This window comes from Monocercomonoides exilis, assembly GCF_001643675.1.
Source record: "Monocercomonoides exilis strain PA203 chromosome Unknown scaffold2-2631571, whole genome shotgun sequence".
Lineage (NCBI taxonomy): Eukaryota > Preaxostyla > Oxymonadida > Polymastigidae > Monocercomonoides > Monocercomonoides exilis.
The window spans coordinates 303,553-320,434 of record NW_027150547.1 but is presented as its reverse complement, the minus strand read 5'-3'; the positions used below and the strand labels follow the sequence as shown (position 1 = coordinate 320,434).

General features: G+C 38.0%; 5 protein-coding genes across 5 annotated transcripts; 2 read left to right on the top strand and 3 right to left on the bottom strand.

Annotated features, from left to right (window-relative positions):
- Positions 1-12: 12 nt before the first annotated feature.
- Positions 13-2,653, bottom strand: MONOS_519 (uncharacterized protein; the record flags this gene model as incomplete). The annotated part of the gene is made up of 1 exon (XM_067875316.1): positions 13-2,653. The coding sequence occupies one exon, from the start codon at positions 2,651-2,653 to the stop codon at positions 134-136; it is 2,520 nt and encodes an 839-aa protein (XP_067735587.1). The 3' UTR covers positions 13-133.
- An 844-nt stretch (positions 2,654-3,497) lies between these two features.
- MONOS_520 (putative Kinesin-associated protein (KAP)) lies at positions 3,498-7,153 on the top strand. Its single transcript, XM_067875327.1, has 5 exons — positions 3,498-3,691; positions 3,758-3,918; positions 3,988-6,186; positions 6,319-6,509; positions 6,635-7,153. The coding sequence occupies exons 1-5, from the start codon at positions 3,519-3,521 to the stop codon at positions 6,728-6,730; spliced, it is 2,820 nt and encodes a 939-aa protein (XP_067735586.1). The 5' UTR covers positions 3,498-3,518; the 3' UTR covers positions 6,731-7,153.
- A 2,133-nt stretch (positions 7,154-9,286) lies between these two features.
- MONOS_521 (uncharacterized protein) lies at positions 9,287-10,484 on the top strand (the record flags this gene model as incomplete). The annotated part of the gene is made up of 2 exons (XM_067875337.1): positions 9,287-9,556; positions 10,302-10,484. 2 exons carry the CDS (start codon positions 9,287-9,289, stop codon positions 10,482-10,484), a joined length of 453 nt encoding a protein of 150 aa, XP_067735585.1.
- A 300-nt stretch (positions 10,485-10,784) lies between these two features.
- On the bottom strand, positions 10,785-11,837 carry MONOS_522 (uncharacterized protein; the record flags this gene model as incomplete). The annotated part of the gene is made up of 1 exon (XM_067875348.1): positions 10,785-11,837. The coding sequence occupies one exon, from the start codon at positions 11,835-11,837 to the stop codon at positions 10,785-10,787; it is 1,053 nt and encodes a 350-aa protein (XP_067735584.1).
- A 3,404-nt stretch (positions 11,838-15,241) lies between these two features.
- On the bottom strand, positions 15,242-16,392 carry MONOS_523 (uncharacterized protein; the record flags this gene model as incomplete). The annotated part of the gene is made up of 3 exons (XM_067875359.1): positions 15,242-15,460; positions 15,747-15,878; positions 16,060-16,392. 3 exons carry the CDS (start codon positions 16,390-16,392, stop codon positions 15,242-15,244), a joined length of 684 nt encoding a protein of 227 aa, XP_067735583.1.
- Positions 16,393-16,882: the final 490 nt, after the last annotated feature.

The window sequence follows — 16,882 nt, the reverse complement described above, 5'->3', positions numbered from 1 at the left end:
AAACAAATGCGTTTTAACACAACAATAGAATTTTCTTTGTTTGAAAAGAAATTTCAAATCAAAAATTTATTATTATATGGATTTAACATAACAAAAAACAGAAAATCATAAAAAACTTAATTTGACAAAATCTTTAAAGAAGTCCATCTACAATTTGTCTTGATTGCTTCATTTGTATATGCGCTTTCAGAAGCCTTTTGTATGCTTCGGAGAATGGCTCAATTGCAGGTGAAAGGTCCATTTGAGTACACTTATATAAAATGCTTGCTACACAATCCAACACATTCATTCTCAAAAGTGATGATGAACTGGACAGAAGATGAAGAATGCTATTCCGAAAGCGATAAAACAAAAATGATCTTATTTTTGAAATAAATTCTGAAACAGAATTTTGTGGCAAATCTGAACTTGAGAAACAGTCTGTTTTCACTGATGAAGAAAAAGATGATGATGATGATATGTCATTCAATAAATATGACTTTGAAACACTCTCTGAAAATGCTTCTATTATTTTCACGATAAATCCCAACAATCTCTTCACAACTTTATCGTTCGAAGGAGAATGCTGTTGAAATGAATTTGCCTGTGAAGAAGTGCTCTCACCTGGATAAGAAGCAGAAGCAGAAGAAGAAGAAGAAGGCTTTTGTGCACTGACCAAAGAATTTGACTCTAAATTTCCATCTTCATTCGCATTCAACGAATTGCTGTTATCCTTCAAACACTTCTCCAACTGTATATGAACAGCTTCCAGAACAGTTTTCACCATTTTGATTTGCTCTGACGAAGATGCAACAAAATCAGATGATTCCATTGCTTCAATTCTGCTTGGCTCTTCTGAGAATTCATGAAGAAGATTTGTAGCTGCTTCTATTGCTGAATGCTCATCATGTTGCATTGCTGACTCATCATCATTTTCATTCTGAAGACTTGTCGAACTCTCTGTTTTGCCAACATTTTTCACAAGTTCAACGACAAATGAATCAAAAAGGGAAGATATTCGAAGAACGGAATCTGAATCTGCTGCTGAATCATCGGCATATGCGAATATTTGGAGAAGAGGAAGAAGACAAGGAGAAAATGTTTGGTGAACTGATGAACTGTCAGAGGAAATGGAAGAAATGAAAGAAGAACATGGCTGAGACGGATCAGAAGAAGAGGAAGATGAATTGAAAGAGAGCAAATCTTTGTCTTCTGTGCGCTTTTGAGGCAGAATTAACAATGGAAAATGATGTGAAAGTATCAGTTTGAACATACGCTCACACGAATCAATCACTTCTTGATTGTTCGCATTATTTGAATTGACAGATGAAATGGAAGAAACTCTACTTTCTGCGAAATGTTTTTGGAGGGGAAGGATGAAATGTGCCTCAACAACAGAGAAAAAGACGTCTTCATTCATTTGCGTTGTTGGCGTAGATGTCAAAAGCAGCCTTGCTTCATCTTCAGTCAAAGAAGATTCTGCTTCTTTGGCTGGTTCAATAACACTTTGCTGAAGCGAATCTTCGAACACTTTTTTAGCAAAGGAATTTGACGAAAATGGAATGGCTGAATGGAAAGATGACTCATCTGCATTTTTTGCCACATTGTTTTGTGGAGCAGATGATGTTGGAAGGCAAGTTGATTGCACAGCCGAAGTAGGAATAGCAGGAAGTGGCACAGGACTGACAGCTTTGTTGGCGATGTCTGCTTCAGATGGGAGCTGCTGAGGAGGCAAAGGCAAATTCGCACAATTGATTGACTTTGGAGGAGAAGGAGGAGGAGGCAAAGGAGAAGCAGAAGAAGGCGTCGATGAAGCAGAACGGGTGTAATTAGAAAAGGGTGTTGGTGAAAGAGTGGACAAATGAAGGGGAGGAGGTGGCGGTGGTGGAGAAGGAGAGGGAGAATTGATAAAAGTGGGAATGGGAGATGTTGAAGGAGAGAGTGAAAGAGAAGGAGAAGGGGGCAATGGACACGAATGCGGTGGCAAAAATGGCGCTGATGAAATTGACTGAAAATCTTCGTTCTGAATGGAATGAAATGATTCGCTCGAAGATGCAAGTGAAGAAGGAAATGAAGATGGCAAAGAAGGAGAATGAGATCTTGATGATATTTGAATCAAAGTCTTTGAAGTTTCTGTTGTTGCATGAGAGTCAATTGGAGACAGCTGTAGTGGAGCTGAAGGTGGTGGAGGTGGAGGAGGAGGCGGTGGTGTAATTGCAGATGCTTGTCGAACATTCGGATGCGAATCATTCAAAGAAGAAGAGGCAGAAGAAGGATGTGGAAGAGATGAAGTCTGAACTGTGGCTGAGCCTGCTGAAAAAGAAGGTGAAGGCTGAAGTGAAATTGGCTCTTGGGAACAAGAAAGTGGTTGAGAACTGGGCGGGCTGGAAGGCATTGAACGAGGAGAAGAAGAAAGTGTATTCAGAGTTGACTGAGAAGACAGATGTTTAGAAGAAGACAATCGAGGAGGGGCTATCGCATCGTTCCCGTCTATAATCCGCTGTCTATGATTGTTGATTTGCGACTGTAATGTTTCTTTTTCTGTGTTAAGAAGTTCCAATATTTTGTATTCAATTAAAGTTTTTATTCGTTCTGTTCTTTCAGGAAATATCTCGTTAAATAGCCAGTAACACTGACGACCAGTTGTTCGAACCTCCTGATCTGCATCTTGCATAATTGATATGATATTATCTTCTAAAAGCAATATATTTTTCTCAGAAAGTTGGATTAAAAGAAGATTAGGTTTATCTGAAGGTAGATGATATTCCTGGTTAATAAATTCTTGAGCAATCAAAACAAATCGAATATATTCTGCAGATCTTTGCCGAACATATACAGAATTTCCCTTTGTTGTAACTGATTTTATTAAATATGGAAAAGTCTTGTTGCATGAACAATTTCGTAAGATAGACATCATGCATCGATGACCACATTCTTTCATAACACTATTTGTGGACCCAAGAAGCTTGATTATATCTTCCATAAAAAAATCCATTACGCTCTCAAAACTTTGACCACAACTTGCAACCATATCAGAAAATGTTGAGCCAAGTTCTTTAACGATTGTTGAGCGAGGATCCGTAAATTGTTGGCAAATATATGTATGAAGTGGACCTTGAAGATATTGAATAAACACTTTTTGTTGCGCGCACCCCCCAAGTACAAGTCCATGCATGGTTTGAATTGCATTTAAACGATTATTCCACTCGTCTTCTTTGATTTTTACTCTTTCAAATGTTTTTACGATATCATCCATGCGCTGGCAAAGAGCTTTGTCATTCGTATAATATATTGGTTTTATTTCGCAAACATTATGTGAAGACCGCATCTTTGAAATTAGTTTTTTTCAATTGAACTCAAGACAAAGCTAATTAATTATGGAAAATCCAAAAATATTTCTTAACTTGTCCAAAAGAGAAGAAATGCAGAGTTCTCATTCTTGATAGTTTTTTAGGGATTTTTGTTTTTTTGTTTGCTTTCGATCCACATATATATTCATTTTAAAATTTGATCAAGTCAGTTAAAAAAACTTCGCCAGTATGAGCATTGATGCCTTCAAATCTGCTCAAAATATCAGAAGAATTGTAGAATTTTCTGATATTGATGTTGACACGGATAATAGTGCTCTTGTTATCCAGTCAATCATTACTGTCCAACTGTTAGATTTTGAAGGAAAAGTTGTTCATTCGGAAAAGAAACCTCATTCAAAAAAGTGATGAAACTTTTTTTCATGCATTAATGATTAGATTTAAATGGTTATTGTTTTATCCAAAAATAGGATTGTCTTGACAGCTTTGAGCGAGTTTATGAATATTCCCAAAACTGCTCAAATGGTGTTTCAGCAAGCTCAAGGGTTGATCCCAAGACAAAAATATCCATTAATTGAAGAAAGGCTCCGACAATTAATTAAACTCAAATTTTCTCCAGGAAAGAGCGCGAGTTTGGCGATTTTTCGAAATTAAGTTTTGAAAACTATAACTATTTCATAACTCTTTCCATATAAATTAGATTTAACTGTTGATAAAAAAAGAAGAGACTCTTTAATGAACGGCGCAATGAAAAAGCAGCTTCGTCAAATTCCAAAAACTCAAGCAGCTCGAATGGATGAACTGCAAGTTTATATTGAACTCCTCTACGATGAAAATCCAGACGAACAAACAAAAGGAGCATCGCGAATTCTTGAACTTGCACAAGATCAAGAGAACTTAGGGAAACTTGTAAGAAATATTGGACTGATGAATGCTATTCAACGGCTTTTGGGTGAAAAGCAATCAAGATCATCAAATCTTGCACTGAATATTGTACTCATCTTTTTCTGTATTTCTCACTATACAAATTTCTTAAAAGGATTGATCTACAACAAAATACCCGAACTTGTACAAGCAGTTGTGGCTGAAGAATTGGAGAAGAATCGACAGCTCAGAATACGAATCAAGAAAAGAAAAGAAGCACTTGCAGCAATGCAGCAGTCTGAGACTCAGCCATCGCGAATGGAGATTTTCCAGAGCGAAGAAGCCATCCGCAAGATGGAGGATCAGCTGGCGCAGCAACTGGAGCAGCAGAAGATGCTGTTTTACTCGTCCTTCCACTTTCTGCTGAATGTGGCCGAGGTCGAAGAGGAAGAGTGCAACATGGTGGAGCGCGGGCTGGTTGGGCAGCTGCTGCCGATGCTCGACTTCGACTTCGGCGATCTGGTGAACTTGGCTCTTGTCTTTCTGAAGAAGCTTTCTGTCTCTGCAGATCCTGTCACGCAGGATGCTCTGATGTCTCGCGGGTCTGTGATTGAGAAACTTCAGATGGTTGTTCTGGATGGGTGCGGACTGAACAACGCAGCTGGAGCAGCAGCACTGGCAAAGATTGTCGGAGCACCCCGCCCAACCTCCTCCAGACTATCCATATCATCCACTTCGCAATCGTCTTCCTCGTCTTCCTCGTCTTCTTCTGCCACACCAGAATCACAATCATCTTCTCTCTCAGCAACATCAGCCACCACATCCCCTTCTTCTGCTCTTTCTGAGGAAGTGCTGCCATCTGTGCATTCAGACATCACCATCCTCGACGCCACACTTCGCCTCCTTCTGAATCTCTCGTTCAACCCGCGCCATCGCACTCAGATGCTCCGCCGGCTGCAGCTGCTGCAGACAATCGTGTGGATCATCAACGCCGCTGGAGGCGGAGAGAGGAGAAGCAGAAGCACCAGCGCAAAGAAGAAGAAGAAGAAGAAGAAAGGCGCTGCCAGTCCAGCGGATGAAGGAGGGGACGTTGATGATTTGGACGACATGGGCGATGGCATACCGACTGCTGAGCTGAGAGACTTGGGAAGGTCGGGTGTTGGGGTACTTCAGTGCTTGCATATCATCTTTAATCTTCTCCAAGTGAACAATTCAGAAGAGGTTTTGACAAGTCATACGACTCTCGTTCCGGCACTTGTTTCGTTTGTTACAAACAACGCTGCTGCTTCTTCTCCTCTTGCTTCATCTTCTGCCTCACCTTCGCCTCTTTCTGCATCGCCGTACGCGACAGTCGACAAGGCATTCATGTCTGATGTGATTGCTCTGCTTCTCACACTTTCGCAGACACTTCCTTCTGCTATTAAAATCGCTGCTGCTTCGGGCGGCCGAGGTCTGCTCCGTTTGATGGAGGCTGCGATTGTCTCGCTGAATCCGCTTCTCTTTCGGCTGCTACGCAACTTGGCTTCGCATCACGCAGAGTATGTTTCGCAGTTCAACCGTCTTTTGCCCCCGCTCATTGATCTGACAAAAGGCGAGGCAGAAAGAGAGGCAAGACAGCGAGCCCACGACAAGCTGAGAAAAGGCAGAAGAAGAAGCGTTGATGGAGAAGAGGATGCGAACCATCACTCGATATTGCCTGATGTGCTGTCTATTATATCTACAGTGGATCCAGCTTATGTCGATCTGGCCAAGTGTGCCATGTCGTGTGATTTGCTGCCGCTTTTGGCGCAAATGATGGCAGGCGAGATGGACAAGCAGATGGAGCGGAAAAGGATAAAGGAGGAGCAAATGAAAGAGAGCATGGAGTCTGGCTATGACAGCTCGTTTGACCATGAAGACGTTGAGGAAGAGGAAGAAGAGAACAGCATGATCATGGAGATTGTGAGGCTGATTGGGGGGCTGTCTGCATTGCCAGATATGATGCCCATATTCGCTTCTACAAACTGGGTTTCGCTGCTGATGGCTGTGCTTCAAAGTTTGAATTACTGAATTGTTAATATTTATCTTCATTTTTATTTTTTTCTTTTCTTTTTTTTTTTTCATTCTTTTTCTTTCTTTTTCAATGAAAATGACTGTTATTAAATGGCATAATTGGCATTTGCTTCAGACAACTACTATGATCCTGATCTCTTCTCGTGCTGCATCACAATTTTCTACAACTTCCTTCTTTCTGAAAGCACACGCAATCAGGTGATGGAACATGCAGGGTCGCTGATTGGATATGATCTGCACGTAATTTACGATCATCAGGACGAGCAGCTGAGGAAAGTGGCTGATCTTTCTCTCGATCTCATTTCAGTGTGTATTTTTAATTTTTTTATATAAAAAGCATTCAATTGTATTTATCTTTTTTATTTTTTATTTCATTTTTTATTCAATTATTAATTTCTTTCTTTCTTTTCATCTTTTTGATATTTTTTCAGGAATTTGCTCCGAAACTAGGAGAAATCATAAGGCAGCGCAAGTTTGAGCTTTACAACCGCGAATGGGTCGAGCTCATCCGAAAAGGAGAGCTTTGAACATTTTTTTTTTGATATTTTGATATAATTCGAAATTTTGATGTTACATCCATCAAGCGAACACTTCATGCTTATCTTCAGTCTGTTCTCTCCTCTCGTTTTCCTTTCCTTGCATAATATCTCTTTTATTGTTCTCTTTATTTTACCTTCAAATCAATTCACATAAATTTCCTTTGATTTATTTTCATCTTGTCTCATACATCCTGTTTTCCTTCCATTAATTTGCAATCATTCTTCAATACATTGATAATTGTTTGTTTGTCATTAATGTTGAAATTCTCTATTTCAAGCAAACAATTTTTTATTCTTTTATCAAATTGCAGTTAATTTTCTTACAAATAATTATTTCATTTGCAGTTTCTTTTTCAATAATGATGGTTATTTTAATCCATCAAGCAAATAAACGAAAATTTTCTTTGACAATTTTTTCATTTTTTTATTTGATTGAATTATTTCTTCGTGCCTTGTTCCGATTAATATTTCCTGATTAATATAAAAAATATTTGTTATTTGGCAAAAGACGAATATCTTTGATAATAAACTCATAGTGTTCTGAAAATTAATTTTTATTTTATTAATCGACAATGAATATAATTTTTTTTTTTTTGAGATATGGGACAAAATTCTTGCTTTTATGAAAAAAACAACGATTTGTTCCAAACTTTTTCTCCAGCTTTATCATTATAAGTCTTTCATTTCCATGTCAAAAAAATACGGAAAAACTAAAAAAAAAAATGAGAAATAGGTTCGAATATTCAGGATGGAACAAAATTCATAAAGCAAAAAATATCATCCCATATGTCTAAATTATTTTGAAAAGTTCCTTTTGTTTAATTTTCCAAAAAATAAAAATATCATATTTCGATCAAATTTCTGTTTTCACTCACGAAACCACACCAAAACTGATATTATAACGTTGTCAAGGATTTGTTTCAAAGACAGCAAAATTTGAGCATATGGTACTTATACGCCACCTTGCCAAATTAAAGATAAACTTTAGATCATATGTTTATAGCACATTTGAAAAGATTATTCAATCGTTAATTAGTGGAAAAATCAGATTTTATTGAAAAAAAATTTTGATCAACCCATTCGAGATCCAAAAATAGGTGCACAAAATTGTTTGTTTTAATATTGATGAGTATATCTATTATACCAAAAACATTAACGAATGTCAAGCATTTTATCATTTAATGGAGGAAAATCATAACTTATTGAAGATTTTTTGAGATAATGGAGAAACCATGCAATGGCTTCACAAAAATGTGATTAACACTGTCAGAAGATGCCCAATAGCAACTTGTCGTTCATTAAAGATTTTGATTAGAGGAAGCGAAGGAAAATGGTTCTTCAGATTCCGCAAATGCCGAAAAGAAGTCTCTTATAGAACTTTATAAAGCAAACATCGTCTCTTTCTTAGCGCGAAGGACATTGTGTGTCTTATATATATGGGTGATTTTTTATGGGATCATTAAATTCGACACTTCAAATGTGACAGATTGAATTGGTGAAAAAAACAAATTATTTTAATAGGAATATTTATAATAATAACAAATGGGTATTTTTCTGTGAGAAGCTGCAAGATTTTAGTTTTATCCCTTAAAAAATGAACATTAAATGTTGATCATTCCGTTCCCATCATTTATTTTTGTGAATTCCACATTTGTATTTATTTCATATATCATCGAATATAAAGTTTCAAAAAGATCTATTTCACAAAATTTTTGAATTCACTTTTCATATTTGATTTAAAAAATAAACTATTTGTTGTTATTTGTTGCAAACACTTATTTCCATAAATTTTTGCCTTTTTTGTTTCATCCATTTGAAAAGACATTTTGATTTTTTGAACTTTCATAAACATTTCATTATTTCAATGAATTGAAAAAACGAAAAGGTGAAAAGTCGTATGTCTTGTGTTATTTTTTGAAAGTTAATGATAACGAGAATTCAAACGTAATAATACTCATGAAATAAAAATTATATTCAAGAATTAAAACAAATTAATTGATTACTTATGTTTTAAAAAAATCTAATATTATCTGCAATATCAACATTAAAAGACCTGAAATCAATATTTCAAAATGATATTAATCATTTTTTGAATCAAATGACGAATCACATCTTTTGTGGAGGAAATTTTCTCTTTTGCTTTTTTCTTATCTTTTTCTTTTCACTTTTAGACATTGCAAGGAGTATTTATTGTTAAAAAGTTCTTATCACACAAAAACAGGAAAATTGGCGGATGATTAACATTTCTGATCCTGATGCGAATGCGTTGTTCCTGTTATTGGAAGAACTACGGATAGACGTTTGGGGGGAACTGAAAAATCTTCCAGAGGTTGATCCTTCACTGAAGTCTTCGCTTCACTCTGCGCCTTTATAATTTTCTCTATCCTCTTTTTCTTCTTCAACTGGAGCATTACTCTATTTTGGCTCTTCAATCTTGATGTTGAGAAGAAAAGAGAAGGATGCAACAGGGGTAATAAATCATCCGTATCTTCATCAGCACCTGCGATTTATCCATCGGGTGTCTCGGCTGCGGTGGCATCATAGATGTCGGCAGCAGCTATGAATGAAATCGAGATTCGACTGCGGATTTTGGTGCCTAAGGCGGCTGGCGTGTATGCACGTAACAAGCAGATGCTGCTGCAGAAATTGCTGGGTTATATTGTTGCGCGGCGGGCTGTGCTGTTTGTGGCCGTTGTGTGCACTTCTGATGTGGTGCTTTCTGTGATGCTTTCTATTGTGCTGGTTGCTCCGCTTTCTTCAATTGATGAATTGCCGTTGATAAAGTCGGAAAGCAAGAATGTGTTTGTTGTGCAAGTGTGGATGCGTTCCCATCGATCTACAAATCTTTTTAGTCCATAGCTGCTTCCGTTGGAGACGGCGTGGCTGGTTTTGCAATCAATGAAGTCGAGGAGCGTTGTGGTGACGAATAAGATGAAAGAGGAAGTGATGCGGCCAGTGGCTGCAGTGAACAAAGTGCTGGAAAAGTTTGGGAGATGGCGCTGGAGGCGGAAATGTTGAAGATGGAGGATGTCGTTCATGTGATGGAAGCGATTGTGCTGGTTGTTCTAGAGGAGTGAGAAGAAGCAATAGAAGCAGAAGAAGGGGAAGAAGAAGGATAAGAGTGAGGAGGAGGATAAGAAGAGAAAAAAAAACATTAAGTGGTGAAACAGGAGAAGGATAAGAAGTTTATGGAGTTCAACATGTGGACGAAATATTTTTGAAATGACAAGCGGCTATTGAAGCTGACAAATGGTTAATGGAGGAGAACAGGAGAATGGCAATCTCATCAAGATAAGTGATTGGAAGATTCTTCAGCTGAGCGAGAAGTGCAATGAAGAGGTGAAGGAGACGCATGTCAGCCTGTTACGACAATGAGAAGGTTGAGCTGAGTGTTGAGTGGATTTCGAATGAAAAGAAACGCAAGATGCAACAGGACGGAGTTGTGAGTGTGGATGGTTAGCGGAAACTTGTGGATGGGGGTTAAGCTTTTCATATCTTCTTCGTTGGTTTCTCTGTGCAAGAAGTGATGGTTCTGTTTTTGATTTCGTTGATACTTCAGTCGCATCTGTTCGAAAAATTTAAGGAGAAGTTTTCAGCGAGCATAGGAGATTGCAGCGCTGTGATGTTCGACACAAACCCGAGCTGGAAGCGGGTTGATATGAAAGTGGGAAGCGGAGTGAGTGTTGTGGGAGAAGCAAGCAGCGGTGGAGCAGAAAACGTTTGCGATGGTGATGGAGGATGAGTGGATACAACTGAGAAGCAGAAGACGAACCAGATAAAGAAGGAAACGAAGATACTGATAAAGCTGCTGAAAGTGCACGCACAGATAACAAGAAAGCAGAAGGCGTTGTTCAAGGAGATGATTGAGAATCAGAAGAAGAGTGAAGCTGTGCAGAAGGCGATGATTCACTGTGTTTAGCTGTTCCTGAAGGATTTTGCGGAGGAACGGATGTTTGGAAAGTTTGTTCATGAATTGTTCACTAAAGATGAACTGTTGTTCTTCATGCATTGTGACACATTACTGCTTGAAGTGTGTTCTGTATCAGCAGCCGACGGAAGAGAGCGAAAACTTCCTGATCGAATCGTTCCAAATGTTCCGGAAGTGCTCCAACACGTTGTTTGAAAGGGCTTCTGAGAAGAAGATCAAGATATTTTTTTGTGAATTTGAGAGGATGAAGTCGGAGAAGGGAGAGGCAGATGCATCTGTGTTTCGGCGGTTTCTGCCAAACAACTGCCGTGCAGAGGCAGCGAAGCTGAAGGAGGAGATGAAGGTACTGTATGATGTCAAATGTTCTGGAAATGCATGGACTTCTTCATTTTTACCATCAGAGGCAGCTTTCAGAGGAATTGTGTTTGGAAAACTGGAATCTCTTCTGTGTGTGCTATCCGCAGGCTCCAAAGGCGCTGTCGCTGCGGATCTTCCGGGATGCGTACCGGCTATCTGGTTGTGGCGAACCATCTCTCGCATAGGCACTGATGTCCTGCCAGCCCAACAACATCTTCGCGCGATTCCCGCGGCTGCTGAAGGTGTGCGATTTGTCCTACCGGCAGGCGCCTCTGACAGCGTCTGAGAATTGAGCAGCTGCGAAGACTGTGAGCCTGCACTTGGATCTGCTGAAGCCGGAGCTGTACGACTGCGTGCGGGTGCTATCGGAAGTGTCGGGAGGTGCAGGGCTGAAGCTGCGTGTGGAGGCTGTATAGTCGGAGGTGGAGAAGAAAGAAGGTGGTGTGCGCTGTTCTGGATTGTGCGGCTGCTGGTGGAGTTTGTGGGGCTGTAGCTGAGGAGGAATGAGGTTGAAGTGGCGAACTGCTTTGGGATGCTGCTCCGATACGGGAAAGGTGTGGTGCAGTTCCACGAGGAGATTGCGTGGCAGAGGGAGGACGAAGGAGGCGATGACTTGCCTTTATCTTCTGCTGCTGTTTCTTCTTCAGCACAGCACAAGCAGGTCCCGAGCGAGAAAGAGTTAACGATCAACAACATGCTGCTATCCTTTGAGTGTGCATTGTGTGTGATCGATCCTTCGATTTCGCAGCCCAAATCGTCATCCGCGTTGTCTTCTTCTTCGAAACCTTTTTCTTTTTCTTCTTGTTTCATTTAAATCATCTTTAACTTATTGCCCACGTTTTCTTTTAAAGAATTTCTTGAAATGAACAAACATTTCACTAATCTTGAAAACATGTGGATTTTTTTTATGTGCATAATAGAACAATATGCATTTTTGAGAGAAGAAGAAGAACAAGATGAGGAAGATGAGGAAGAAGATGATGATAGAGGAATTTGTCTGTTTTCTTCTTGTTGCATTGGAACAGAAGCACTGCTGCTTTGATGTTCAAAATGAGGCTGACTCCCAACATTCAATGCATGTGAAGCAGACTATTGCGAAGATAGCGAAGAATGAGAAGAAGGAGAAGACTGAGAAGAAACCACATAATTCGTAAAATGTCGCTTGAAATGGATTGTCCCTGCGAATGACACTCGATAAAAAAAGGCTGTTGTCTGTGAGAAACAAAAGTTATAAGAAAGATATTAAAATAGTTAGTTTTGCATTGATTTAAAAAATTCCTCAAAAGAACGCACCTAACCATCCAATCACAAATGCAGAGGATTGCCCAATCACTAATGCTGTCAATCTCCTTTTCGATTGTTTCCCAACGCTCCTTTTCCCATAATCCTTTATTCAAACATTAATGTCCTGCTTTAGATGTTGTCTACAATTTTTTTCAGAAAAAAATATCTCGAATTATTTTCTTTCCAAATGCTGCCCAATTGTTTTCATTCCTTTTCGCTTTCATCCAAATGCTTTTCAATTTTATTCATTTTCTTCCCCTGCACCAATTGAATACAAAAAAATATGCAATTCCCATCTGATGGTTGTCTCTCGTCATCCAGCCTCTTCTGATGTTCTCCTCAGAAAAACAAACAAATGGCCATTTATATATTTTATCGGATTCTTGAGCTCTGAGAAATCCACAGATGGAAACATCCTCGTTAAAAATGAGAACTAAAGAAAAATGCATACATTAATTTTTTCATATGTTATATTGAAAATAAATTTCCTTCAAAGATGCTTTTTACAAAAATCATCTTGTCAAATTCCATCATCAATTCCCAATCGTCACTGACCTTGTTACCGCGTAAAGAAATAACTACTATCCTTCAGAAAATGTTCATTATCCCTTTTCTTATCCGGTCTATAAACTTTCATGGAAAAAAGATAATTGAATTATCAAACATACCACAACATTTTTTTAAACAACAAATATTTTTTAAAAATATCATCGATCGATAGCATGTTTTCAAGTTTTTCAACGATCTCTCTTCAGATTTTCAAATATATTTTTTTTAATGAAAATATTTAATAACAAAAAAATTACTCATGAAAGATCAACGATGCAACGATTTTATGATCTCATAAAAAAATCACACATATTGCGTTCACCGGAGAACATGCGCAATGATGATTGATGGTATTCAAACTCTTGCAGGAGGTCCTGGTCGCACTGTGGAAATTGACGAAGCTGTTTGGAGAAGTTAAAAACACAAGAGTGGTTTTGAATTTTAATCTTTTGAAACTTAATTATCAATTGAACTTTTTTTTATTAGGACGTGCTAAGAAGCAAATATGGATTTTCGGTGCTCAGGAACGTGGAGGAAAAGCATATGTTTATCCTGTGGCAATCAGATCTGCTTCAGTATTACTTCCGTTAATAAAAAAATATATTCGTCCCGGAACAGAAATTCACTCTGATCAATGGATAGCTTATTCTTCTTTAAGTGAGAATGGATTCACACACAAGACTGTCAATAATTCCGAGCATTTTGTAGGTTCAAAATTTTTTTTGTCTTTTTCTCATGAAATGTTATTTTGCACTTATTCTGATCCAATTACCGGTACTTGCACAAATCATATTGAAGCATTGTTGGCTGAGCTTCGTAAGTTCATGCCTTCTCATGGAGTGAGAATTAAAAGAATGCAAGAATTTTTCTATTCATTTTTGTTTTTCAGAAATCGAAAAGAAGATTTTTCCATTTTTGTGTCGAATGCAATGAAATATAGTGATTAAGAATACAAAGCTGTTGAGGATTAAGCTTTTGGGCCAGAAGAAGAGGAAGAAGAGGTTGGAGCTGAAATACTACACGAAGAAGAATCTTCAGAATCAGATAATGAACTTGAAACAGAAACATCAATTGATGGGGCTGGGGATGGAGCTGATGCATCTGAATGGGAGTTCAAAAAATATATAACGATTTTTCCACATATCATTCTTCTTAAAATTAAAAAACAACATGCTCTCTTTAATTATTTCTTTGTATTATTAAGATTTGCGAGGTGGCTTATAAGTACCATTAACCAAAATTTGGTGAGTGAAAACAGAAATTTGATCGAAAAATGATATTTTTAATTTTTGGAAAATTAAACAAAAGGAACTTTTCAAAAAAATTTAGACATATCACAAAAACTTTTGAAAGTAAAGAAATTGTTTCCGTGCCGTTGGCGTGACTCTTTTCGATAAATGAAATTGTCAAAAAATGACAGAACGCAAAAATTTTAGGGAAATCCATATTTCTCACAATCAATAATAAAAAATGTGACAAATAAAAAGAACAATATAAATAATTTCGATATGGATTATTCTTTTTGATAAATCGTAAATGCTAAATATCTGGGTTAAAAAATTGAACATTGAATGATGAATATTTGCTTTTTATCCAACAAACTTTATCATTTTTCTAATTCGATAAAACAAACCTTTTTTGTACGAGAATGTGTGCAGAGTCTTGAAATACAATTCATGAAAAGCAAAAATAAATCAACAAATGGGACAAAATATTTGACTTCAGGTATTTTCTTTGAAAAATTATGCACTTTTCATTTTCTTTTTGAGATCAAAAAACACAAATAAAATGGGTACGTATTTTTGCATTCGTGAAATGTCACAGAACATTTTGTTGTCATGTCAATGATGCTTGTTAACGTATATTAAAATCAAGTTTATTCTGAAATCTGAAAAAGCGAAATAACATTATGAGTGAAGCAATTTTTTTGTGCTTTGTGCAAAAAAAAGTTTGAAAGTTCGTATTTTCCCCCATATGATCTATCATTTATCTAAAAACTTGCAAAGTGGCGAACAAGAACCATATGCCAAGCGATATATGATCTTTATTTTCTCATCGAGAAAAATATTTCAATCCAAATTCAAAAGAAAGTTTGATTTCGAAAAAGATCAGTCAAATGCACAGTCAATATTCTATTAACATAAAATGCATGTTTCAATGAAGAAAATAATCATCATAAAGATAATATTTTTATTTATGCTCATCACATGGAAAAACGAAAAACTAAAACAACAATTCAAGAACTTTGAGTTTTTTCCATGAAAAGGACGGACATCTTCATTTCTTCAGAAAACATAATTATCCATGCACTCAGCTGATGGACCATTCAACTTGCAACAAAACGATTTCATGAAGCACATGATCGTCTCTTCACACACTTCTCATTCCAGCTTCTCACATGCCCATCTTCTGGTGCTCTCCTCATCCGAATTGGTTCTTTCTCTCAGCTTCTTCAACATCTTCGAAACAAAACCCAAGCAATGCTCAGTTGCAAGATATTCCAACGTTGGCTGGCTCAATTCTTCCAGAACAACATCAACAGATCCGCCTCCGACCAGCACTGCAACCGACACGCTCTCCAACCTCATCAGAAACCTAACCTGTTCGATGCAATTGAGAAACACATCTTCCTCACAGCACTTTGTTGTTCTGCCCAGCTGCGCATCACACCCAACCAACCCAACACATTCTTTGGAACACAATCAACACTCCCAAAAATAGTTCCATATTATCATCATCCATCTTTTCTTTCCTTTCTTTATCCTTTTCCTTTTCTTTTGACTTTCCCATTTCTCTCCAATCCACACATCCCATCAGTATTTTGAGCTCATTCGCTGCCTCTTTCGCAAAATGCGGCTCTCCCTCAATCACATCATCCACTCAAACCTCTTTTCTCTTCAGCTGCAAAACCAGAAGATCCCAAGCAGTCTGATACGCCACATCCGTGAGGTTGTCATGCTCCTCGTGATGCCTTATGATTCCCGAAAGCTCTTCAACACATATCCTTGCTTCCATCCACTGTCGAAAAAAGAGAAAAATATCATATTCACACAAATCCCTTCAAACAGGCAACAATGTGCACGCACTATCAATTCTCATGAACTTCAAAGCCAGAAACGCATATTTTGCTTCTTTTTGTTCCTCTGCCTCCTCCTCCTCCTCCTTGTTCGAAGAAACCTTCGGGAGACAGCGAACACACGTGGAGGCCAAGTCCTCCCATGCAATAATGATGCCCATGCAGAGAAAAGAACACTTCGCAGAAATCGCTCAGCCACTTCTCATTCTTCCCTTCTCTCTTCTTCTCCTCTTCCCCAATCGCCAACTCAAAATGCTTGCACAGTGCAGAAGAATAAAAGTTTGGATTCTTTTCATCATTCAGCATCCGCCAACATCCAATCTGCTTCATCAGCGGTGCAACCTCTTCAAACAACATTTTCTTTTCTCCAACCATTTTCTCGATTTCATCAAAGATTTCTTTCTTCGAAACCATGCCCAGCTCCTTTTTGCTCATGCCTCCCACCAGGCCTGCCATTTCTCTTATTTTCTGCCTTCTCTCAGCCTCACGCAAATTCCCAAGCGGAAAAGCATTTCTTCAAAAAGAGAGATATTCCATCAACACAAAGCATCACATGCAAAAACAAAAATATATCCGCACGATTCGCCTTCCTGTCTGCAACTTCCTCACTCATCTGGAGCATCAGTTCTTTTGTCTTTTTGAGTGAGAAATCCAACACAGCCCAGATTTTGCAACGCAACAAAAACACACGGCTATTGACACACAAATCTCTCAATCAAAAAACATCTGCAAACAATTGTATCCTGCCAAAACTGAGCTGGAGAAAGCAAAATGACTGATAAAAAATGTTTCCTTTGTAACGTTTCTCAACGATCTCAGTTTTTCTTGGAATTATGAAGAGATGTTGTCTTTCAAGCACTAACTATGAGAATAAATGAAAAGATGAAAAAATAGAAAAGATAATTAAAAAACATTGAAAATACTTGATGTTGTTGTGTGAAAATGG

Coding starts and splice junctions, on each gene's coding strand:
- MONOS_520 (XM_067875327.1), top strand. CDS start 3,519: ATGAGCATTGATGCCTTCAAATCTGCTCAAAATATCAGAAGAATTGTA. Junction 3,919..3,987: donor TTCTCCAGGAAAGAGCGCGA/GTTTGGCGATTT, acceptor CATATAAATTAG/ATTTAACTGTTGATAAAAAA. Junction 6,510..6,634: donor TTTCTCTCGATCTCATTTCA/GTGTGTATTTTT, acceptor ATATTTTTTCAG/GAATTTGCTCCGAAACTAGG.